At 43.5% G+C, this 26,006-nt stretch overlaps 2 protein-coding genes across 6 annotated transcripts in view; one reads left to right on the top strand and one right to left on the bottom strand.

Moving 5' to 3' along the window:
• hipk2 (homeodomain interacting protein kinase 2) overlaps positions 1 to 17,101 on the top strand; it is a 194,174-nt gene extending 177,073 nt beyond the window's left edge. For 2 of the 5 annotated variants that reach the window (XM_084059936.1, XM_084059934.1), the window contains 6 exons: positions 198 to 328; positions 4,205 to 4,393; positions 5,577 to 6,020; positions 6,643 to 6,926; positions 7,325 to 7,485; positions 8,180 to 17,101. In XM_084059936.1, the coding sequence (XP_083916062.1) occupies positions 198 to 328; positions 4,205 to 4,393; positions 5,577 to 6,020; positions 6,643 to 6,926; positions 7,325 to 7,485; positions 8,180 to 8,674 (1,704 nt within the window). In that variant the 3' untranslated portion in view covers positions 8,675 to 17,101. The remainder of the gene's footprint in view (positions 1 to 197; positions 329 to 4,204; positions 4,394 to 5,576; positions 6,021 to 6,642; positions 6,927 to 7,324; positions 7,486 to 8,179) is intronic. The other 3 variants (XR_014600957.1, XM_084059935.1, XM_084059933.1) reach the window with 3 other exon arrangements.
• Positions 17,102 to 24,699: 7,598 nt separating this feature from the next.
• Positions 24,700 to 25,815, bottom strand: LOC311047622 (septin-5-like; the record flags this gene model as incomplete). The annotated part of the gene is made up of 1 exon (XM_084060402.1): positions 24,700 to 25,815. One exon carries the CDS (start codon positions 25,813 to 25,815, stop codon positions 24,700 to 24,702), a length of 1,116 nt encoding a protein of 371 aa, XP_083916528.1.
• Positions 25,816 to 26,006: the final 191 nt, after the last annotated feature.

The following is a 26,006-nucleotide window of genomic DNA, read 5'->3' on the forward strand; positions in this document are numbered from 1 at the left end:
AAAAAAATACCTCAAAACTGTACTCAAGTACAGTACTTGAGTAAATGTTACTTTCCACCACTGAGTAGAGTTCAGAGAGAACTATAGTGCAGTGCTTCAAAGTAACTAGTATACCAGGTATAAACAATGAACCTATAGCATCTGTCTAAACAAAGCATTTCTATTTTCTCTCCATTTTCTCGTTTGTGTCACATCAGCAGGCTTGGCCCAGCGGCACCCAACAGATCCTGTTGCCCCCCGCCTGGCCGCAGCTCACCCACACCTCGGTGCAGCACGCCACGGTCATCCCCGACGCCATGGGCAGCGCACAGCCTCTCGCCAACTGGAGGTGAGAAGAACGAACGAACGCCACCGCAAAACATTTTGTGATTTGTCATTTATGCTCTGGTTTTGCTATGCAGCGCCTATTTTCGTCGAGCAACCAGGGGCGTCACGGCCATTCACTGTGTGTACGACGCGACACCCTCACTCACATAGATCCGTGATTTCATACCCCCCACTTTTTGAAAAAAAAAATAATGAAAAAAATAATAATACATTTTTTTTTTTTTTTATAAATCGGTAAAATCTGACAAAAATAAGAATTAAATAACTTAACCCTAACCCTAAAACCGAAATAAAGTAACCAAAACACGAAAAAAAACTAACAAAATCCGCCCAAAAAACGCACAATTTTGAAAATACAAAATTTGTTTACATTTGACAGTTACAAATGTTTTTCACGATTTTTCAAAAATAGCAGATCTACAAGCTCATAGCGCGGCACTCGGTGCCGCGCTATGAGCTTGTATATCGGCTATTTTTTAATAGCCAAAGTGTAAAATAAGGGGTATAGTCCACCGAAAGTCCATCCCCCCCACCTTCTGAGAGCCTGTGACGTCCCTGCGAGCAACGTTGTCGCACAATGGATTAAATGAAGCATTAGTTGAGCTGCCGAAGCGAGGCAAAACTATCTGTCTGTTGGTCTGTGTGTGTGTACGTGTGCACGTGCACATGTGCGTGTGCGTGTAGTGCATGTGTGTAGTGCACACAGTAAAAGACAACTAATTGCCTTTGCAGTACAACAAATATTTGTTTCAGCATCGCGGGAACAAAAACAGCATCAGGCTTTCATCATCGCTTCATCAATGACGATGAAATGTCTGTTTTTTTTTATTCCTGCGATGATGAATTAAACATTTATTTTGGTACAGCAAAGACAATTAGTCATGTTTTAGCACAACCAGCGTCTTTGAATTTCAGTGATTATTTATTTTGGTGGAACGCACATATTTAGCCAATCCGCAAGCTCCCACGTTGTGAGCTTATAGATTGGCTATTTTCGGGCGAATTTTACACTTGATTTTAGTAAATCTTTTCATAAACACTTTATGTTTTCAATCGCAAGTCTTTTTTTTAAAATCATCATGATATGCGTTTAGTAAATTATGGTCCCATGTATTTCTTAATTAATGATAAAGTAGTGTATGTTTCTAGGGTTTCTACTGGTTCTGCCGAGTAAAGACCCGCCCTCGCCGCGGTTGCAGCCAATAGCATTAATTTCCGGTTGCATTTTGGACCGGATATAGAACGATGGCGGAGTTCAAATCGCTGAAAAATAGGCTTCATTTACGGTCTGTAGAAACCAATGGCGTAACGTTGACCATCTTTTTTACGGCCTATGGGTTAACCTTACCTTTCAAGCGATGCCGGCGACTATTCCAACTCTGCTTGGACTCCAGCGCACGGGGGAATTGTCTTTCACGTTGTAATATCGTCTCTGTCAGGTGGGAGAACTCATTATGTCCAAAACTGTTACTTTTCAGGATTCAAATAAAAAAAAGCAGCAAATGTAGCAGATCTACAAGATCGAAACGCGTTGCTTTGCGCCGCGGTTCGATCCTTGCTTTGAGCCGTGCTTTGAGCGTGTGGATTTGCTACTTTTTATGCTTTTGTGTGACGCTGATCAAAGTAGTAGGGCGTTCATTTACGGAAAAAAAAAACACAAAATGTTAGAACAGTGGTTCTCAATGGTCCTTGAGGGTGTTCCAGGGGGTCCCCAGCTAAATGATGGAGAGTTGGTAACCAAATGGACCCTTATAGATCTTTAACTTTTGAGAGTGTAAAATGAAACCAAATGGACCCGTACATTATTGTTAAACATCTGCATAACTTAATTAAAGAATTGTTATGGCACTCGGTGCCGCGCTACGGGCGGGGGGGGGGGTCATCCTGAGGTTGAGCAGGTGTAAGATTTGCTGTGGGATAAAGACATGTGGTGGTTTTTCGGGGGGCTGATTGACAGACAGGGGGGGGGCTTTACTCCCACCCCCCTGACAGACAGCCACCGGCCGGGCATGAATCACACACGGTCCCTAAAGTGAACGCTGGGATATGCTTTTATAAGAGCGCCGGCGTGCGTTTACCTCGGGGGAGATGGGATATATGTACATATAAGGACATAATGTCTGGCAGGAGCCCTGTCAACGCGGTAAGAACTTGATAAATGGACGGAGAGATGATGGAGAGATGGAGGGATCAGCCTGGGGGGAGATAATATAAGACTGACGCAGGTATATCATGTACGTCAGTCAATGGTTCTCAACCAGTGGTGCGGGGACCACCGGTGGTCCTTGAGGGGGGTTCCAGGGGGTCCCCAGCTAAAAGGTGTCAATACATTTTCACCCCTTTATCCATATTGTGTACGTTGGCTATTCAAAAATAGCTGATATACGAGCTATATATATCTGCTATTCTCGTGTCACTTCGTGCCGCGCTGTGTTTTAAGAATTTTGTAGAATTTTGATCACAAATATTCTCTCCTGGGGGTCCCTGGCGCAAAACATTTTCAGATGGGGGGTCCATGGCCAAATGTATATCAATTTAGGGGTCCTTGGCATGAAAAAGAACGCGCGCGCGCACACACACACACACACACACACACACACACACACACACACACACACACACACACACACACACACACACACACACACACACACACACGCGTACACGGGTTCATTTGGCGCTGTCCATCTGTGGCCAGACCACCCCACCCCCTCCCTCCCTCCCTCCCTCCCCTCTCTCTCTCTCTTCCTGTCCAATGGCAGCACCATTGTCCTCTGAGAGAAGACGGGGAAAGTGTCGCACTTCCTCTGCAGAGCTTTGCCATCCCTCTCTCTCTCTCTTCATCTCTCTCCATCTCTCTCTCTCCATCTCTCTCCATCTCTCTCTCCCTCTTTTTCCAGCTGCTGCTGTCAGCTCCTCTGCCCTCCCTCTCTGCTCTCTCTCTCTCGTTTATTCTCTCTCCACCTTTCCTCTTCGTCCTCCCCCGCTCGTTACAAGGTGGTGGCTGCTGCCACCTGCTGGTTCATATGGGGAATAACAGGCCGTTTTCGTTTCTCGCTGCATGGTGTGAATTTGAAAGATCTCAGAAACACTATGACGGATAGAGCCTCGTGAACAAAAATAGGCTATATTCTGTTTGTTTTCAAACATTGTATTCCACAATCTGTACACGCAATACAGAATATTCCAGTATACAATACCAACGCATTCCTGCCAATACAGATTAAAAGATTTTAACAGTAATATGCTATCCCCCCTTGTCTCCCCTTACCCCTCCATGATCATACAAACTTGTGCATTGCTTATCACAATAAATCAGTGGCGTGCACAGACATTTTGAGGGGCAGGTGCTCAAGTAAATTATACTTTTTTTTGTTTACTTGGTCTGCTCTTTTTTCCCTCTACACCTATAGCTCTTTGCCAAAAAATAGCAGATCTACAAGCCCACAACGCCTCGCGCTGCGAGGCGTTGTGGGCTTGTAGATCTGCTATTTTTGGCTAAAGTTCTCCCCAGAAAAAGGGATGCTAGGTTTCAAGTGGTTATGATTAAAAGAAAAATCATATCACATAAAGATTTGGCGGACCCCCTGTAGTAACTCTGAGGACCCCCTAGGGGTCCCGGACCCCCTGTTGAAGACCCCTGCTGTAAACTGGACAAAAAAAAACAGGGCAAAAGGGCACTCCTGGTCAAGAGGGCAAAGGGCAGGTTCTCTAGCACCACCTAGAGTCTATCTGTGCACGTCCCTGCCCCTTACCCCTCCATGATCATACAAACTTGTGCATTGCTTATCACAATAAATACAATTGTATAAAAAATAAAAGACAGAGTTGGCAACCCTACATCACAGAACTAACGCAGAGCTCCTTCCTGTTCCAGGAACCCCCACCCTCATGGCGGCCATTACAATCCCATCATGCAACAGGGGGCTCTGCTGGCGGGTCACGTCACGCTGCCGTCCAGCCAGCCTCTCAACGTGGGCGTGGCTCACGTAATGAGGCAGCCGGCGACTAACAACAACAACAACTCCGCCTCTTCCAAAAAGAACAAACAGCATCAGTCTGCCAGGTATACCGAGGCGGCCATGTTTTTTTCGATTCTTTAAAGGGTCTACACCATGAATTTAAAAAATAATAATAATATTTAATATCATATTGTTTATGTCCCTCAAACGTTTTTCAAAAGGTTTGAGCCTAAATCAAGCCTCAGAAATATTCATTCCAACTAACTTCTCTCTGGCTTATAAAGCACTTTCACCTGCAATACCACATTGTCCTGTTTGGCACGGGGCGCTATTGAGCCAGTTTGTATGCATGTTATCTCCTGGTTCTGTGTGGAAAAAGTAAAAAAAAAAAATTTTTGGTTGGAACTGAAAAACGGGAGGAATTGTTCCCTGACGTGACGTAGGCAGGGGGAACAAATCTGACGGACTGTTTTCAGACCAATTTACATAAAAAACACAGATAGCCTATGAAAGCCTGCATGCTCGAAGTCGGGTATTTTTTGGAACAGAAGAGAGGTGGGGGAGACCAAAAACACACAAAAATGAAGAAAAAGTTCAAATTCATGGTGTAGACCCTTTAAAAAAAAAATCCCTCCATTTTCTTATTGTATCAAAATGTTTTCATTCCCCCCCCCAAAAAATTATAAAAGATAAATGAAAAAAGTTATTGAAAAAATACGCCCCCCTCACTCATTAGAAGAAGAACCAAGGACTGGTGTTTTCGATGAAACTATCATTATTAAAATGTAGTTTGAAGTTACAACGGGTTTGTATCATAGAGGTATAATATAACTAGAGGGCCCCCGGCAGCCCCCAGCTATCATTTCAATGAATGTGCTCAGTGGCGTTTTGAACCACCCGGAAGCCTGCCGCAAGTAGAATTATTGAGTCGTTTTTGGAGACACCATAGAGTTATGAGCATGCGCACTAGTGTCCTTTTTGCGTCCTATGGCAGCCCGTGTGTCAAGGTATGAACGCAAGATATTTATTAAATACACTCGAGATGCATATTTATATGTAAATGCATATGTATTTATGTATAATATGTTTACATATTTATATTTATATATATATAAATATCTCTCAGTATGTTTTGCTCGTGCATGTTGTATTTCTCCCCGCCTGCAGTTCCAGCTTTTGGCCACTGGGGTGGCAGGCTTCAATGTTTCTCAGCAACTCTGGGGGCCCGGTTTGTATAGGAAACCCTCTCACCCCGGTGGTCTCCGTCGTCTCCTCCTCCCCCCACAGAAACACGTCGGCGTACGAGGTCTCGTCCTCGCAGGCCGTCCTGTCCCCGCAGCGCTCCAAGCGGGTCAAGGAGAACACGCCCCCGCGCTGCGCCGCCATCGTGCTCCAGAACGGCTCCTCCGCCCTCAACAACTGCGCCCCGCCCCCGCAGGGCTGCGGCGGGTGGGGGGGCGGCGGCGGCGGCGGCGGCGGCGGCGGCGAAGCGGAGCAGGCTTCCAGCACCACCCGAGAACACCAGCATCACCAGCACCACCACCACCACCAACAGCAGCAGCAGCAGCAGCAGCAGCACCACAGCAGCAACCACCACCACAGCGCCCCCCAGCGACAGACCATCGTCATCCCCGACACGCCCAGCCCCGCCGTCAGCATCATCACCATCAGCAGCGACACGGACGAGGAGGACGACCACCACCACCACAAACACACCACCACACACCACAGGTCAGTACACACGCAAGCACGCACGCACGCACATTACATTACATTACAGTCATTTAGCAGACGCTTTTATCCAAAGCGACTTACAATAAGTGCATTCAACATAGGTAGGGAACGAAACTACTAATCACCAAGTGCATTTCCCGTAAAAACAAGCAACCAAGAGTATACCTAGCGCTAAGGTGAAAGTGCAATATATCTGCTACCTTCTTTCTTAAACAGATGAGACAAAATAGCAAAATCAAGTGAGCACGAGCTAATACAAAAAGTGTATCGACTAAACAAGATCCAATAAAACAGTACAACAATACAGCAATAGTTCGTACAACTAGTTAACAACAAGTAGGCCAGGCAAAGAGGAAGGGTAGTGTTTCCTGAAGAGGTGGGTTTTCAGCCTGTGGCGAAAGATGGGCAGTGACTCTGCTGTCCTGACATCAGTGGGAAGTTCATTCCACCACTGTGGGGCCAGAACAGAAAAAAGTTGTGACCGCGTCGACCGTGACCGTGTCGATCGACCAGAAGGACGCACGCATAAGCAGATCTGGCAACCCTGACCACTACTGTTTGAGTGAACAGCGGGTGACGAACACTCCCTCTCTGTCCTCTTTCTGTCCGTTTTCTCCAGTTCGTCTTCCAAGCAGAGGAAGAACGTCATCAGCTGCGTGACGGTCCACGACTCGCCCGACTCTGACTGCTCCAGCGGCAACAGCCCCCCCTACGGCGTGGAGTCCTCCAGGCACGCCCCGAACAACAACAACAACAACAGCAGCGGCGGCGGCGTCTACGGCGACAGCAAGACCACCGTGCTGCTGGACAACTACAGCAACGGGAACCCCCGCACCATCATCATCCCCCCGCTCAAGAGCCAGACCAGCGAGATCCTGAACGAATGTGAGCGGCTGATGCCAGGTAGAGGAACCACCAAGGGCTCATTGTTTGGTTCTGTCGCACTTTTAGATTCCGTTATTAAAGGGACAGATCACCCAAAAAAAATTATTTGGTTTTGATTAGTCATCCCATGGAGACTTGAATTCATTCATAGAAAAAATAGAAGAAATAGCCGATCTACAAGTTCCCAATGCGTCACATCGTGACACATTGTGAGCGTGTAGATCGGCTATTTTTTCTATTGGCTTAACTGGTTTGAGAACTGTTTGCAGAAAAGTTGGTACTATAGACCATAGCAGCAGACGGTTTGAACTGACTTTTCTTTCTCGTGTTTCTATGATTAGGGTTATTATTGTGCCCCCTTGTGTTGCCGTCCTGTACTGCATTCGTCTCTTCACTCGGTCAATCTTTCATTCCAGATGCGATGAACCACCAGAACTCCGCCTACAAGTTCAAGTCCTCCAATAGCATGGTGTCTGGCAGCAACCACCTGCAAGGGGGCATGACTGGAGGCGGGTCCTACCGACAGCAGCGCTCAGGGCCACACCCCTTCCAGCAGCAGCCTCTCAATCTCAGCCAGGTAGGAAGAGACACCAAATGAAGACAGACAGACAGACAGACAGACAGACAGAAGGCACCCAGAGAGGAAGTATTCAAAATCTCCAGCATGAAGCTTGCATTTCTAAAACCACTGTTATTTTTATTTTATTGTGTCTTTAACTCTGACTGCCATATCAATAGTGTAATAGTGTGCCACTGCTGCCAGCAAAAACAGCGATTTTACTGTGCCTTTGAAAAATCATGGAATATTGTCATGGACATCGGCTCATTGCACGCATAGGGTTGTCGTAGTAGAGGGACAAAAGAATAGTCCCGTCGCGATCCTCCATTGCAGAGCTATGAGGCTTGTTTTTGCTGTAAAGCACGAGGAATGGAGATATAGCAGAGATTATGTCCATTTCAGTGCAGGAAATAAACAGGAAGTAAACAAGCTTTTATTGTTTTAAACAACGTAATTTCCGGTTCTATCGTCATCAGGCAGTGAAAGCATCATCCACAGGATAGGTAACAGTGCTAACTAGTGGAAAACCCCTGAAAACAAAAACTCGTTCACACTCGTCGTTGGCAAGGAAAGCCTTGACAGAATTTGACGCGTTAACATGGCAGTCAAAGAGTTAATTGCGATACTATGGATCATCCTCGGTCTGAAATAAAGATCGAATTGAATCGATACAAACAAAACAGAGCATCAACGTCTCCGTTGGCTTTTGCAGGCGCAGCAGCACATGGTCGCCGAGCGGAGCGGAGGCCACCGGCGCCAGCAGGCCTACATCACGCCCACCATCGCCGCGCAGGCCCCCTACTCCTTCCACCACAGCAGCCCCTCCCACAACGTGGGCACCGTGCACGCGCACCCGCACCTGACCGCCACGCACCTGCCGGGCCAGCCGCACCTCTACGCCTACACCACGGCGGCGCCCGCCGCCCTGGGCTCCACCGGCACCGTGGCGCACCTGGTGCAGGGGTCGGCGCGCCACCACGGCGTCCAGCACCACGCCGGCTACCCGCCGGGCAGCATCGTGCACCAGGTGCCCGTCAGCATGGGCCACCGCGTGCTGCCGTCGCCCACGCTGCACCACAGCCAGTACCAGGCCCAGTTCGCCCACCACCACCACCACCAGGCCTACATCAGCGCCTCGCCGGCCTCCGCCGTCTACACTGGATACCCGCTGAGCCCCACCAAGGTCAACCAGTACCCTTACCTCTAGACCCAGTGATTCTCAAAACTCTTTTGGAATTTCAAAGGAACCCCCAGTTTGATATGATTTTGTTTTGGGGTTTTTTGGGACCCCCGATCGACACTGTAAAGTCCTCAGTGTTAATTTAACTCGTTGAGAACGTACAAATGGAACCCAAACATTCGGTTCCATTTGGACGCTCTAGGGGAGTCACAGACCCCCTGGTATAACCCTCCCTGGCACTTTTGAGAACCACTGCTCTAGAACCAGACACTGACAGACACTGGAGAGCCTCGAAACCCAGCACCGCTGCTGCTGCTGCCCCCCAGACCCCCCCTACCTTACCTACCACCACCCTGGACTTCCGGACCTCCCCCCCAAACCTCAGACACAAACAGAGACGGAGGAACGTTGCAAATCCTCGTCAAACTGTCAACTTGAAGATGATATACAACTAACAGAGAGGAAAGAGGTAATTAAAAAAGAGAAAAGATACACGGCCCCTCCCAGAAGGAAACAAGAGGGGTGGGATTTAAGAGGGGCAGTTCAAGGGGTTTTCTGTTGGTTTTGGATTTTTATTTTTTTTATTTTTTTTGGCCAGTTCTTGTTTGTTTTTTTTGGATTTCGTTCCCCTCTTTCTCTTTGTTTTGTGCTTTGCTTTCTGGAGAAACTAACGTCCCGTGCATTTTACAGCGAGGTCTCTGGAAAAGAGGCCTTCTCCTCGGGAGAGGAAGGTTTTCTGTTTCCTGCGACGGAATCAATTGTTTTATTTAAAATTTTGTTTTGCATTTTTTTGTTTTTCCTCGCCCTCTTTAAAAATAGGGAAGTGACTGACTGTTGAACAGGGGTTAAACTCTCTGGAAGTTTGGATTCCCAAGAAGAATTGGGAGACGGTGAAATACGAAAACCTGCTGCTGTTCAAAGAAAAAAAAAATTAATAAAAATATCGATGGCCTTGAACTGTCTTAAAAATATTTCCAAATCATTAACGGTGGCGACAGGGGGGGGCGAGGACGAGGCTACCCGCCCGGCCCACCCCCAACCCCCCCACCCTTCTCCGGCTACGGAGGCGTCTGGAAATATAACCAATAGAAGACAAAACAAACTTTGTAGTGTATTTATAGATAACTTTCTCTTTTACGTTTTACCTTTATGACGATACTTCAGTTTTAGCTATAGGTGTCTTAGCTGGGCCCCGTTCTTAGAATGTAGCAAGTCTGCACCCGTTTAATTGTTTTATGAAGAAAACTTTTTCTTTGTTTGTTTTTTTTGTTTTCGTTTCGTCCTCCCCGATACCAATAGATTTATTTGTTCCTCTTTTTTCTTCTTCATTGTGATTGCACAAAGTTGTTATAATAACATAGGCATGTACAACGTGATTGTCTGTGTGTGCTACTGTCAGCCATGTGTGTGTGTGTGTGTGTGTGTGTGTGTGTGTGTGTGTGTGTGTGTGTGTGTGTGTGTGTGTGTGTGTGTGTGTGTGTGTGTGTGTGTGTGTGTAGCTCCTCCTCCTCCTTCTCCAAAAACCCTCCGTTTCGTCTATAGGTTTGACCCTCTTTCCCTCGTAGTGCCTTACAGATATAAAGACACAGTTTACTTGGCTCGGACACTGAGACAGCCACCATGAGGCTATAGTACTGTACTGAGGGCACGGTCACACACACACTTCAAAATGCGTCACCTTTAGGGTTGCCAACCGTCCCTTTGAAATATACGGAATGCGTCCCTTATTTTGAAACTAAAAGACACGCGTTGTTCTTTATTTTGGGGGGAATCTATCAATGACACACATCTTACAAGTTCAAACAGCTCATATACAACAAGTTGAATTTCAGGTAGTTGGCACTTGGCAGCCCTATAGTCACCTTCCCGTTTCACTTCCATTCTCATGGGAGCAGGGGGGGTGGGGGGGTGGAGCTTATGGTTGCGGAGTTTTGGCACGGCCATTTCAACGCGCTTGGAGCGCGGAGTTCAACGTTGGTGAACTCCAACCGATAGGAAAGAAGTGCCGCGGTTGACCCCGATTGGCAGGCAAGCCGCTTGTAGTTTCCTTTCGGTCGGAAAAAAAACACACCAACCTAAGTCAAACAAACTACACACACCAGAAAAACCCAGCACTGCCCACAACCCACAAGACAACGCGGGGAAATATGCGCGTCTGACGCGGCGGCATGCGTTGGCTACAACACTTGTGATGTGTGACTAGTACCCTGAAGCCTGATTTACACATCGCCGTATGTCGGTGTCGCGTGCCAAAAAACGGCTGATCTACAAGCTCATAATGCATCACATCCATGACGTGCGGTGAGCTTATGGATCGCCTATTTCTTGGCGCGTGACACCGTCACCGACGGACGACGGACCATAAATTGGGGAGAGAGAAAGAGAGAAAGAGAGAGAGAGAGAGAGAGAGAGAGAGACATGGTTCCCTGGTTCAGTTGTACCGTAGCTCTCTTCCAGGTGTAAGCTCGGCCCTTGCTGTTTCTTGTCCTTAACGACAAACATACATATAGATGACGATGATTAACGTCAAGAGTTCGAAATCAAAACTGAGCTATTTTAATATTACGTGTGCATGAGGTAACTTGCCTGGGGGGTACTTATAACCAAAGTCGTTAGATCAATTATTAGTTTTGGTTTGTTCTGGATATAAATGTAAATATAAAAACATGTACAGTATAGCTGTAAGACTCTACTAGAGTGGTACCCATAATGTGGCTTTAGTTTGGAATATATTTGTTGCCGTTCTTTTGTTTTTGTATTCACCGAACAAGGGAATTTAACGCACAGGGATTTACAGAGCAGAGAGTCATTAGCACAACGATCTGTTTGGACACCTGTAAAACGCAGAACAGCAGAATGTGACGTTCAAAGGTAATAACAGGAGATTACGATCCGTTATCATTTATTAGGCGAGGGGGATCGAGTTTCGGTGTTTTGTTCGAGCTGCCATAGACGTCGTTCTTAAAAGGCTAAAAAAAAGCTAGCCTGATGGGAAGTGGCGGCGATCCTGTGAGGCCAGAGAAAGCCTGGTTTGCGGTGGAGAGGTAGAGAGGTGCAGAGGGCTTTTTGAGAGAGATTCTGTGTAGGCGCGAGTGAGTGAAGGGCTGGTAGAGATTGGTTTACGTAGGGCCGCATGGACGCGGAGCGCTGGATGAAATATTCCTTATCGTAAACGGGACTAAAAGATTAGCATGTTGGCACTGAGCAGGTTGGTTGTAACACTGAGCCCAAGGTGGTTGGTTGGAGCCGCAGGGGGGTGCACTGCAGAAATGCACACCTATGGAGCCCAATTGAAAGCTTCGGCGAACGAATATGGCGTATTTCCGTCAGGAAACAAAAAAGGTGTTGACTCGTCGGGTCACTTTTTCGCCGAAGCATAAAATGTAGTCTTAGACTCTGACGCAAGGCTTTTTTGTTGATGTTGTCGTTTTTCAGGGCAGATATATGGAAGTTATTTGGATTGTTCTGCTGTGAGCGTTTGGTTAGCACTTCGGCGCTAACGTCAACGTGGAACAGAAGGGAAAGTGCCACAGTGTACACCTGGAAGGGCGGGCATCTTCTGGAAAATCAGCATGGTCTTTTTTTATTGTCACTTGTCTTGGAACCAGGTACAGTACATCGCAGACGACGTGGCCACACCACCTGAACACAATACAGTACATATAGGTGACCAATAGGGCTGTCGCTTTGTGTGTTTGCTGCTTGATTTAACAGACGTCATTTCCTTATAGCCGATGAATACGATCTACTCTCCTTTTGTTATTTTTGTCTTCGTTGAAGTGGGCGCGTCAGAACTGCTAGTGGCTTTTAGTGAAAGCCTTCCCTTTCCCCCCGTCATGGTATGCCACAGTACTTGCATTTGAAGTGATTTTGTTTTTTCTTCGGTTTCTTCTTCTTCTTTACATTAGACTGAACATTTACATGGCTGTAGGTATGTTGTGTTTATTTTTAGAGATTGTTGCAATAATTCTTGTGGATGTTCTCTCGGTGTGTAATTTTATTAATCTATGTCAGGCTCATTTATTTTAATTTTAAGTTTATTTGTAACCTGGGGGTTGTCTGTACAGTAATATGTAGTATTCAATGGAGGTGTGAAGTGCTCCAACACTGATGATGATCGTTATTATCGGTGTTGAGCTGATGATAATCCAATGGGGCCCTTCCTTGTAGGTAGCTCACTGTAGACTTGAGTATGCAAACACCCCGGCTTAAAATAAAAAAAAACAACAACAACAACAACCCAGCAATCCTCTAACCTCGATGAAAACTCCTGATGGGCCCAACAGAGGCCTCGTCACCCTGGTACTTTTTTTCACCAATACCCCCCCACCCCACCCACCCAGTAGCTCCAGCATGCCTTAGGATCCTGGCAGTCAAAGATGTGATATTACGTATTAGAACATTGCTGGTTACACCATTCTTTTATGTTCCATTTTTGGTGTGATTTCGATTTAGCTTGTGTTTGCTTTATTCACATGAGGTCATCTGGGGGCCTGAGCAAGCACACACACACACACACACACACAGATAAGGGAGATGGGTTTTCCATTGAAATAGTTTTTCTTTTTTTCTTTTGGCTCCTCGATCACGAGGCAGACTACTGAAACATTCCACTGTTCGAGGGGAATCTGGCTTTATACCCATAGTACACTGCTGTCTGGTCTGGTCCCCGTTCTCAGTCACCATGGGGACATCGCTGTCATACTCAGACTATATTCTCTCCTCCCACCAAAGACTTCAACAACACACTTAAAACAATGTACAGCACGTCACAGTACTAGCAACACCCCCCCCCCACCCCCTTCACACTCGCTTGCTACAGTAGCTAGGCAATAAGTTCTGCATTAAAACCATCTTCGATAAAACGCTTTACAAGTACGTTAATGGACGTGTCATTTCTGCCCCTCCAGCAAATATTGGTGTGCATGTGATATAAAGGATATACATACACAAAGCACACACACCCTGTAGTCTTTTTGTTTAGAGTTGCCAGTGTTTCTGTACAATTGACGTTTTTTAAAATCTGATTATTAATCACTCTTTGCCCCTAAATACATCATGTCGTGATCAGTTTATTTGTTCACTAAATATCTAACTTCTCTCCAAATCGTTTTTATATACAAGTTGTTGTTTTGGGTTTTTTTACATTGTCGATGTTGTAGCTTTATCAATGTTGTAAGAAAATGAATTTGTACAAAAAGAAAATATGATGTTTTAAGTTAGCGTGCCATGGAATGGAATGACCTGTAAAGTAAATTAATCAAAAATATACCAACAATACCTTTACAAATGTGGTCACCTGCACAAAAATGAATGTATTATATGACCTGCAACATCTGAGATGCTTTAGACCTTTCTCACTGGGTGACCATTTTAGTTTGAATTTGATTTCGACATCATTTGTGACCATGCATGATGCAATAATTTATAAATGTTGATCCAGCAATGATTTACTAGTAATACAAAAGAACTCATGAAAAGATTAGTAAAACTCCTCCTATTATAATGCGAGTAACAAAAAAAAAAAGGAAAAAAAAGAAAGGATCTTAAAACTCAAGCTAAGAGATGCCCTTACACTCTCAACATCTTGTCAATGGAAAAATAACTTCTGGATGTGTGTGATAATAACGTTTGTTTACCACCCTGTTTCATATTATTACGTTAGCCTATGTTTTGTGTTTCATGAAAAAGACGAATCAGAAGTACGAGCATTAATGTAGACGGAGTGACCTTACGATTACCAAAATGTGCTTAAGTAGAGAGTGAAGGAGTTTTTTTTTTGCTCGTTGCGAGTTGAGCATAGCCTCCCCAGACTAGCAATTTTAATGTTAGAATAACTGCCTTCCAAATAACCAACAGTACCCTCGAAGCTTTAAAAGGTGTGGTTTGAATTAGAGACAGCTGCGCGAAGCGGCCCGACGACGCCCCTGGTGTTTTTACAGCTTTGCTATTTGTTATTACTCAAACTACACACAAGACGTGTGTCACACTTCCAAACTTTGCCCCGCAGTGTGTGATTCTGTACGCTGAGAAACATTCCTAAGAAAAGGCACAGCACACGCGCACGCACACACACACACACACACACACACACACACACACACACACACACACACACACGCACACACACACACACACACACACGCACACACACACACACACAGGGCTGCAGTACGTTAGTCTTCTCTGGCCAAACTCCTTAGAAATGACTTGAAGCTTAGCAGGAGGAACATGAATAGAATCAGACAGCCCCGTCGTGCCCCTCAGCTCACGTTATGTTTCAGTCATTTTGGTAAGATTTGCAACTGCCTCCCAATGTGAAACAGGGATTAAGGATGGGTGTTGTTAGCCGGTCCTATCTGCGACCTCGGCCTCCCCTGTAACTCCAGGACCCGGTCACATAAAGTTAAGATCTGGCTGAGAGTGGGTGCGAAACAGTCAAATTTGTAATATTTTCGGAACCTCGTAACAAAAATGTAAAGCTAAAGCCTGGTAGAATTACAACAACCTTTTAAATGGGTTTCTTTGCCAGCCTGTACCAAATGTATTATGCCCTTCGCCCCCCCCCAGACAGATCTTAACTTTTTTGTCACAGAGTCCCGGAGCCACAGCGGACGGGGAGGTCGCAGATGGGGGCTAGGTTGTTTGAGAGTTGTATGTTTCTTTGTTGATGTTTTTGTTGTTTTTACCTTTCGTTGAGGAGATCCACTCCTTCTCGCTGGCTTTTCTTTGGGGGAATTCAGGGTGAGGTGGTCACGGTTTGATGCCGACACTGGTTGGGGGTGGGGCATCAAAATGTCTCAATTAGCTTAACTTCAGAACCAAAAAAAATAATTCGAATCTACACGCAGGCGATTTTCTCCAATTTGGGCCAATGTAAGGTCTTTCAAAAAATGTCTTTTCACGTCTAGCTCCAGAGAGCCGGAACCAAAGAGAGATATCTCATCTGTCATGAAAATCCTCAGTGTTAATTTATCGACTTTAACTCCGTCAGTGTATAAATGTAACCGTCCATTTGGTTACATTACACACTGTCAGAGTTACATTAACACTGATTTGAATCTGGAGGTGTCAGATGAAACCTGCGTTGAAAGTCAAATTACACCTGCTTATGCAGCAGAAAATACATATATTCCTCTCGTGTTTTGCTCATCAGAACCATATTTGAAATGCCATTTTTTCCCTGGTTTAAATAACACCTTACCCGTGGGGTTTGGTTTGAGTCACGTACAGTACAGTATATAAGCCTTGTCAGTACATCTCAAAATGACAACAGTGCACTACTGTAGGGCTAACTACAAAACGACCACATTGAACTGTACAGCTCAAAACTACAGCAGTAAACTACTATAGCTATTATGTACTGGAGCTCTTTGTAGTGTTTGCACGACAGCATACACTTATGCGTAATTTATACCGTCGACTCGCTGTGTCGTGCAACACAAATGTCGTATTTTACAGCAAACGCTTTTGTTTTTACGTTCATTTTTCATTCAATGAGGTATGAATTTGCTTTTTGTAAAGTTTCTCTTAACTCCATAACCCTGGCGTCCCTATTTTGGGCATGTCATATAGGTGAAAGATTTAAAAAATCCATACAAAATTATCGCACATCTTCAAAACATTTCATGACACCGTCATGCGACTAAGTATAAATTAGGGCTCAAGTGGTGAAATTAAGACCTAAGAGTGCATCAAACCCTGACCGCCTTTTGTGTCCATTGCTGTACGGTTTCTCAACGGTGTGAAATCTCATTCTTTGTCGATAAAGCTAACGTGTGCTGTAGTATTTTCATAGTATACATATTTGTTGATTGTCTCTCATTTACTTTTTTTTTGTTGTTGTTTATTTGGGGTGTGATGTCTCATTATTTCAATCCGTTTATGTAGCGTTCTATGTATACCCTATTTCTTAGCCTAATTATATTAAGTATGTTACGAGAATGGATATTTTACTGGCTTTATAGAATGTTTAAAATAAATATGATAATGACAATAAGAAGAATGATTAATTAAAACCTCCTAACACATTGAGTACTTGCTATTAAGCGCTTGTGTTGCCATTATGATGTTGTGTGCTTATCTTTAATCATTTTCGTTGTAGAAAAATGGAGTGAATTTATATTAGGCTTCGAAAAGAAAAAAAAAACGACTAATGATAGCATTGTGAATCTTACAAGGAGGATTTTAACAGGCAGACACCTTGGTCAAATAGAAGAATATAGTTATTTTAATTGTCCTCTTTGCTAACTGTAGGGTGAGAGGGGGCTGGCGTTTGTGGTGAACTATGTTATAGCTTGTTATTCACTGTTACTTTTGATCATTTTTTCGGTCTCCGAGGTGAATCGAGTTATTAATGAGAAATTTGTATGCTCACATATGCATATTGTATATGTGTAGAAAAATGTAATCACACTTTGTCTTGGATTTACATTAAACTGTTAAGTCACGGCACCGGTCTCTTTGTCTTGTCTCGTTGTTTGTGTGTGTGTGTGTGTGGGGGGGGGGGGGGGGGGGGGTGTGCGCAGGGACGTGCACAGATAGACTCTAGGTGGTGCTAGAGCACCTGCCCTTTGCCCTCTTGACCAGAAGTGCCCTTTTGAAAAAAAGAGAAAAAACGTTTACAGCAGGGGTCTTCAACAGGGGGTCCGGTACCCCTAGGGGGTCCTCAGAGTTACTACAGGGGGTCCGCCAAATCTTTATGTGATATGATTTTTCTTTTTACCATAACCACTCGAAACCTAGCATCCCTTTTCTGAGGAGAACTTTAGCCAAAAATAGCAGATCTACAAGCCCACTACGCCTCGCGCTGCGAGGCGTTGTGGGCTTGTAGATCGGCTATTTTTGGCAAAGAGGTATAGGTGTAGAGGGAAAAAGAGCAGACCATGTAAACAAAAAAAGTATCTGCCCCTCAAAATGTCTGTGCACGCCACTGCGCAGTGGTGTAAAGTAGTACTCAAGTACTGTACTTAAGTACAATTTTGAGGTTCTTTTACTTTACTGGAGTATTTCTAATTTTTGATACTTTTACTTCTACTCCACTACATCTCAGAGACAATATTGTACTCAATACTCCACTACAATTATTTGAAAACTTTAGTTGCTAGTTACTTTCTGTATTCTGATTATTATTACAAAACATACACTAACCACTTCAGCCCCATAGACATTTCCACCATTTGAAAATAGCTGATCTACAAGCTCACAATGCGTCGCGATGCGACGCATTGTGAGCTTGTAGATCTGCTATTTTCAAAAGATTTGTATACATTTTATACATTTGAAAACTTGAATAAATGGGACATTCTGCATAATGAGTTCTTTCTACTTTTGGTACTTTAAGTACATTTTGATAGCAATCCTTTTGTATTTTTACTCTTCATCGATCTTTACTTTACTCTTCACTTCACTCTACACTTTAATTCTGGACTTTTACTTGTAACAGAGTACTTCTACAGTACATTGCAGTATTGATACTTTTACTTAAAGGACAACTTTGTTTTTTTACAACCAAGGTTTATATTTTAGCTTGTAATTAAAGTAAATAAAAGATGAGTGTTATTTTTTTTTCATTTACTGCTTTCTATAGTTTTAGCAATCTTTTTTACAGTGGGCGGGGGCATTCTGTCCGGTGGCTAAATATGTATTTTTTTTACACAATAACCCGGCGTTTTCTTTATTATTATTTACAGTAGCTCTTCTAGCCCCCAATAACTCACATCTGGCCATCAAAGACCACAGGACCTTTTTTATTGTGTCAAAAAATACATATTTAGCCACCGGACAGAATGCCCGAATACAGAATACAAATACAGAATGCCCACTGTAAAAAAAGATCGCGAAAATTGCTAAAACTATAGAAAGCAGTAAATGAAAAAAAAAAATAACACTCATCTTTTATTTACTTTAATTACAAGCTAAAATATAAACCATGGTTGTAAAAAAACAAAGTTGTCCTTTAAGTAAAAAATATATATATACTTTTTCTACCACTGAATTAGAGAAATGGATATAATGAGGACAATTGTCCTGGTCCTCACAAGAGAAATGGTTGTTTTATGCCTTTGGGGAGTTGGGCTTACACTTAGGAAAAAGATTCAGGTTAGGATTAGGATTAGACATTTAGAGGTTAGGGTTAGGATTAGACATTTAGAGGTTAGGATTAGGATTAGACATTTAGAGGTTAGGTTTAAGGGTTGGGGTTTGAGTTCTGCCTGTCCTTAGGTGCGTCACACACCGAAAATAGTAGATCTACTGTCGCGACGCATTGTGAGCTTGAAGCTCTGTTATTTTCACCACACTTGAAATGGGGCTTAATCATAATGTACTTTTCCCTTGCTAGAAATGTAGTGGATTCAAAAGTACAATATTCATCTTTGTTCAGTGGAGTTAAAGTCACAAGTATCCAAAAATACCAACGCATAATAATAATGCTCATGATAAAATGGTCCAATATTTTCCTACCATTTTTTGTCTACTTGTATGCTTATGAGCTGAAGTTAATTTAATATTCCTTGGGTGTAACAGTATTCTGGCTAAAATAGACCTTGACTAATCCCCGGAGGGGATCAGGTGTAATAAAGTAACAGATGTGATAAATATGTGTGTTTCTTTGTGTGAATTTTGCCAATGTTCTAGACACTCAAACGGGTAAATAGTGACACTGTGTGGTCAAATGTTACAATAGGCTCTATTCACAGCAGCCATATTATGAAAAAAATCACAGGTGTTACCAATGATACTAATGAAGGCTCTGTTCCATTCTGGTCAAACAGAGTCAGGGTGCTGATATTAATGTGCATGTTGGCTCACTGGAAACACTCTGTTACACCAGTGGGTCTAAAGTTGGGGTCCAGGGACCCTCATAGGCTTCCAAATGGCCCCTTATGGGTGTGTAACTCTGAGAGTGTACAAATGGAACCAAATGGACCTTACGGGTCCATTTGGTTCCATTTGTACACTCTCAGAGTTATGGGGGTCGTGGAAACCACTGTGCTACATTAAATGGAACAGAGCCTTCATTAGTATCATGGTAACACCTGTGAAGGAGGTGATAATATGGCTGCTGTGCATATAGTCAGGTTCACTATGTGTTCTTGTTCAAAATTTGTGGAGATTAGCAAAACAATACTTTATTTTTATCTTCAGAACATGGGGAATCCAAAAATCTATGTTTGCATTTGCACAGACACCTGCATGTCTGCCATATTGGACGTTCAAAATGGCCACCATAAAATACATAATTTGTGATATATTGGCTTCTAAACAACATAGAAAGTTAATTAATATACTAATCCAATGTTTTCTGGGTCAAGGAATCCAATAGAGACCTAAAGGATTGTGCACAGGGACTTGCAGTAGCGCCACATAGGGGATGGCCAGTGAAATTCAGGTTTACTATGTTAAAAAATATATTTTCGTTAAAAAGTTTGGATTAGAAAAATATACACTTTTGAAATCTTCAGAACATGAGGAATCCAAAAATCCTTGTTTGCATTTGCACAGATACCTGCATGGCCCACCATATTGTTCAATATGGACGACCTAAAATATATAGCCTAATTTGTGCTATCTTGGATTCTAGACAACCAACCTTAGTTAATATGTTTCCAGGTCAAGGAGTCCAATAAAGACCTCAATGTAGTTATTATATAAAAGCAAGAAAACAAATGTAAATGGAAAATATAGTCTTTATATTTGTGTAATATCAACACATCATTGACTTTATTACACCACAGGTTTACAGATGTAAAGAAATGTGTGAAAAACTCCATTGTTTCTGTTGTTTTCAAAGAGAAGAAAAGAAAAGAAGAGGGCGGGGAGAGCAAGGAGAACAATCTATCAGTAATAGAAAACATGTCAAGGATATACAAATGGCATAAACCAACAGATACAGTATGTACATGAGATTAGACATAAGGTGCAAGGTGGTGACACTTTGGTAGGTCTACACTAGCAGCAGGTATGTACATGAGATTACACATTAACTTGCAAAAACAGTATTGACAAGTTATAAGATTGAACTATATACAATAATATCATCTATCATTCTTTTACGGCCCTTCATCACTGTTAGGAGGGTCATTTTCAGCATTACAGTCTGCGTCGTTTTCGCAGTCACTTCCAAACAAAGTTCTGTGCAAGTTGTGTCTCCTGCATGAACATCTCTGGGTTGTACAATGGGTTTTGCACTGACATCTGACCAACTCTACAATGGCCTGTGGTGCAGGAGGAACCTTTGTGGTAGTAGGTAGTATCTCACCATGGCTCCATGTTTGAGTGGGTCAAAAAGACTCTGCCACGTCACAGTGGCTTGGCACCACACCCTACTTTGATCATGCACACGTTCAATGTTCTCCTCAAGGGCACCAACGGTAGGAGGCAACTTGCTGCTTTATGCCAGATGTTTGCAAAACAGATACCACCTTAGGTCAGGAATGTTTGTTATATGGATGCCCCTTGGGCAGTACATCATACAAAGTTGGCCAATGCATCATTCACCTCCTGTGTTAGGTCGCCTTCCTCTGTTAGTTTCTGTTAGTGGTCAGATGTCAGTGCAAAACCCATTGGACAACCCAGAGAAGGTCATGCAGGGGACACAACTTTGTTTGCACAGAACTTTGTTTGTGTGGAAGTGACTGCGAAAACGACACAGACTGTCTGTAATGCTGAAAATGACACCCCAGACAGTGATGACGAGCTGTAAAAGAATATTCCTGAATGATAGATCTAGTAGATATTGTATGTATATAGTTCAATCGTTCATACTGTTTTTGCACCTTAATGTCTAATATCATACCTGCTGCTAATGTAGACCTACCAAAGTGTCACCACCTTGCACCTTGTGGCTTTTTTCCCCCTATTTTTTATCGCTCGATTCTGTAACCCCTTTTTCACCCGGTGCCAATTAGCTAAGTGATCCTGGGCACTACACTCCCCCCACCAGCCTAGGGAGGCCAAGGCCGAGCTCATGCCTCCTTCAATGCATGAGAGCCAACTGACCTTCTTGTCACCTGACAGGGGGGAGTTTCCCTGGTTGGACGTAGCGTGTGGAAGGAACACGTTATTCCAACCAGTTCCCTTCCCCTCCATCAGGCGCCCCGGCTGACCAGGGGGAGGAAGTATAGTGACCAGGATTACTACATGTTTTTGTGAGGGTATTAACTACCCTAGGAGACATGGGAGAACATGCAAACTCCACACAGAGTAGGCCCTTTCGCCTTATGTCTAACCTCATGTACATACTGTATCTGTTGGTTTACGCCACTTGTATATCCTTGACATGTGTTCTATTACTGTTAGATCTCCTTGCTCTCCCTGACCCCCCACCCCCTCTTCTTTTCTTTTCTTCTCTTTGAAAACAACAGAAACAAAGGGTTTTTCCACCCATTTCTTTACACCTGTAAACCTGTAAAGTCAATGATGTGTTTATACTACACAACTATAAACACTATGTTTTACATTTACATTTGTTTTCTTGCTTTTCTATAATCCTGAGAACTACATTGAGGTCTGTATTGGACTCCTTGACCTGGAAAATATATTTAATTAAGGTTGGTTGTCTAGAATCCAACGTAGCACAAATTAGACTATATATTTTATGTGGTCCATATTGAACATGCAATATGGCGGCCATGCAGGTATATGTGCAAATGCAAACAAGGATTTTTGGATTCCCCATGCTCGGAAGATTCCAAAAGTGTTATAGTTTTGCTAATCAAAAATTCGTAACAAAAGTATATTTTCTAACATAGTCAACCTGCATTTCCATGGCCATCCCCTAGGGGGCGCTGCTGCAAGTCCCTGTGCACTATCCTTTAGGTCTCTATTGGCTTCCTTGGCCCAGAAAACATAGGATTAGCATATTTAATTAACTGTCTATGTCGTCTAGAAGCCAAGGTAGCACAAATTATATATTTTATGGCGGCCATTTTGAACGTCCAATATGGCGGACATGCAGGTGTCTGTGCAAATGCAAACGTAGATTTTTGGATTCCCCATGTTCTGAAGATAAAAAAAATGTATAGTTTTGCTAATCTCCACAAATTTTGAACGAAAGTATATTGTTTTACATAGTGAACCTGACTAATAGAGCCTATTGCAACAACAGCAGTGAGATTGAATCACATGGGGCGCAGGTAAGAGTTGTTACAAACTATTCAATAAAAAGAAAGAAAGAAACAATCTCCCCTTCATTTGGCCTGGCAGAAATAATTAGGGCTGCACACGAAGAACACTAAGGTGTCCGAAAAAATAATCTCATTATTTGTTAACAAACTATGAAAAAAAAAGAAGTACTTTAACAAACGGGCAAAGTTGCAAATTGATTGTGTTGAAACCATATTTTTAACTCTATGGTTGAAACCTACCTCTTTTCAGGCGTCATCATCATCATTAGGCCTATTAGGTGATAATTAATATAACGAGACGACGAGAGACACCTGGTATTTTGACTCTATCCCCATTTAAAAGCAGAGCAAACGCTGTCTTATTTAACATACTGATGAAGTGAAGGCTGGATAGCTGAAAAACGTTCTGTGATAGAGGTGGAAGCGGTGGAAGAAGGTCTACTCATTGTGAGCTAAGATTGGCTACTCTTCAATAGCCAAATAGTCCATGAGCCAGAGCCCCAAAATTAAGCAATGATTATCGAAAGAGTGGGCAAAACCATACCTATATTAAATTGTTTATAGGGTCAATATAAGTAAATAAATGTATGATAACCTCTCCACAGGAGCAGCTTTTTCATAGTTATCACACATTTCGTTATTTTCCCCATACGTACATGACAGGTGAAAAAATGACAACATTTAAATAATAGTTATCATAATGAAACTTCCCCAGCTGATTACTTACATGAAGACAAGGATTTATCGTATTACACGTTTTCTGAAATTGTATATTTAAATATGCAAATTAGGCATTTAGTCCATGAGCCAGAGCCCCAAAATTGAGACAGATATTGAATATTCCCTCGTTAAAAACCTTTGACTCCAACATCTTAACAAAATGAAATAAGAATGTTGACTCTGGCTTTGTCCAATGTTCCAATGTTGATTCTGGAAAGTTATGCAAATTCGGGCATATTTTTCTAATGCCTAATTTGCATATTTATTTTTATACAATTTCAGAAAACTTGTAATACGATAAATCATAGTCCTTGTGTAAGTAATCAACTGGGGAAGTTTCATTATGATTACTATTTTTTTTTATTTTGTCATTTTTGTACGGGGAAAATAACAAAATGTGTGATAAATATGAAAAAGCTGCTCCTGTGGAAAGGTTATCATATATTTATTTACTTCTATTGACCCTCTAAACAATTTAATATAGGTATGGTTTTGCCCACTCTTTCGATAATGAAATCTTGTCTGGCTCATGGACTAAAAGTAAAATAGTTTCAAGGACCCCTTCTGACTTCCTCCACGTTATTAGCCGATACCCTCTCCACTAGAGCTGTTGGGGGGCCCGCAGTTACTGCAGCAGCCACCGTGCTCAGCCAAACTTTGGTCAACTCAACTGTCATTGCATCTCTGTATGTATTTATTATTTTATTTTACAGAGGGCGCAGATGGGCCCCAATTGACTCTGGGCCCCAACGCAACAGCGTATGAGCAGTAAAGGGGTACTTCACCCATTTTCAACCTATCTTCTTCATATAATTGGTCCTCACTAATGCTCTGTACAATTTTTGTCTACTCACTCCGTTTCCCAGAAGAGGGCCGTGTAGACGGTTCAGAAACCTTCCAGCAGTGACATCATTGGTGAGCAGGTTTGGTCATTTCAATAGAGACAACATTTCAAACTTTTTATTTTATCGTTTTTTGTATCAATGCCAGGAAGAAAAGGCTTGGAATCTCCTTCGATGATGTCATTGGTAGGCAGGTGTCTGGACTGGCCATAGCCCACCAGAGATGCAGAGTGAATAGAGTCCCTTTTATGGCCACATTGTAGCCAATTTGCTGGTTGTGTGGTATGTGTACTGTATGTGAATGTGCTGTGATATCGTGCTGTTTGATCTGGGCATATTGTGACAGGTGCTCTGGGAGTCCTCACTGGTCTTGGTCATGGATTTGCTGCTGCATCGTGTTCAGCATCTCCTGCATCCTCTTGAGCTCCTCATCTTTCATTTTGATGAGCCGCTCTGTCTCTACGTCAGGAGTGAACAGGGGCAGGATGGGGATGGGGCTCTCCATGCAGTTGTCGTGGGACAGATTACTGGTCATCTCCTGTATGCACTGGACTCTGTAGTTCTCATAGTGCACATCGCAGGTCATGTCCTTCAGGTCATGCACGTGGGAGCGAATCAGCATGTTCCTCAGCTTAACAAAGTCACAGTGTGACTGATTTTCCACTTCAACGATACCCCACGGGTACAGTCTCGCCCTCACTCTCTGTCCGCAGGCTTCCACCACAGTGTTGCTGCCAATAACTGCAAACGGGATGCACTCCTTCAGCTCTTTGTCCAGCTGTTTAAACTCCTCATCCTCATCTGAGTCACACTCGGGTAACTGGTACACCTTGATGCCAAACCTCTCTATCTCTTCTCGAACCCTGTCCTTAAATTTCTTAATCTCTTTGGCGGTGAGGCAATCGGCCTTGGCGATGAGTGGAATGACGTTGACCTTTTCGTGCAGCGCCTTCATGAATTCAACATCCACCGGACGTAGCCCATGGCCAAGCGGAGGTATAAAGTACAGACAGCAGTGGACTCTGTTGTCTTGGATGTTCTTTCTGTTCAGGCCACTCTCGTCTCTGAAGTACTGCTCAAACTGCTGATCGATGTACTCTGTGATTGGCTTCCAGCACTCATTGTTGTTGACAGCATCTCCGAGCCCTGGCGTGTCTACGATTGTCAGTTTGAGTTTGACTCCTTTCTCCTCGATATCCACTGTATGCTTGATCGTCTCTAGTGTCTGGTTAATACGCTCCTCTGCACTGAGGAGCTTTCTGTCCTTATAGAGGTCAGTAAGAAACAGGCTGTTGACCAGAGTGGATTTGCCCATGCCGGACTCTCCTGCAACCATGAGGGTGAAGCCAAATCCCTTCTTCACAGATTTCCTGTGAACTTGGTTGGGCAGGGTAGCGAAACCCACATACTGTTTCTCCTCCGTGCCTTCATCGGTTTTAACTGGGATGCTGCTTTGGTATCGTATGCTGGTCGTCATCTTCGCAGCTTCGAATGACTGAACCGACAGCTTGGAGAACGCTAACCCCTTGAAAATAACCTATAATCGTTAAGGTCAACCTCTCCTTGTTCTCAATCGCATCCACATTTCATTATCAGTCACATGACAGCACAGTTGTATTCTAGTCTGGTTGGATTATCCTGCACCCATATATGGAGCCATATGTATGA

Source organism: Gymnoscopelus microlampas (assembly GCF_963454915.1).
Source record: "Gymnoscopelus microlampas genome assembly, chromosome: 6".
Taxonomy (NCBI): Eukaryota; Metazoa; Chordata; class Actinopteri; order Myctophiformes; family Myctophidae; genus Gymnoscopelus; species Gymnoscopelus microlampas.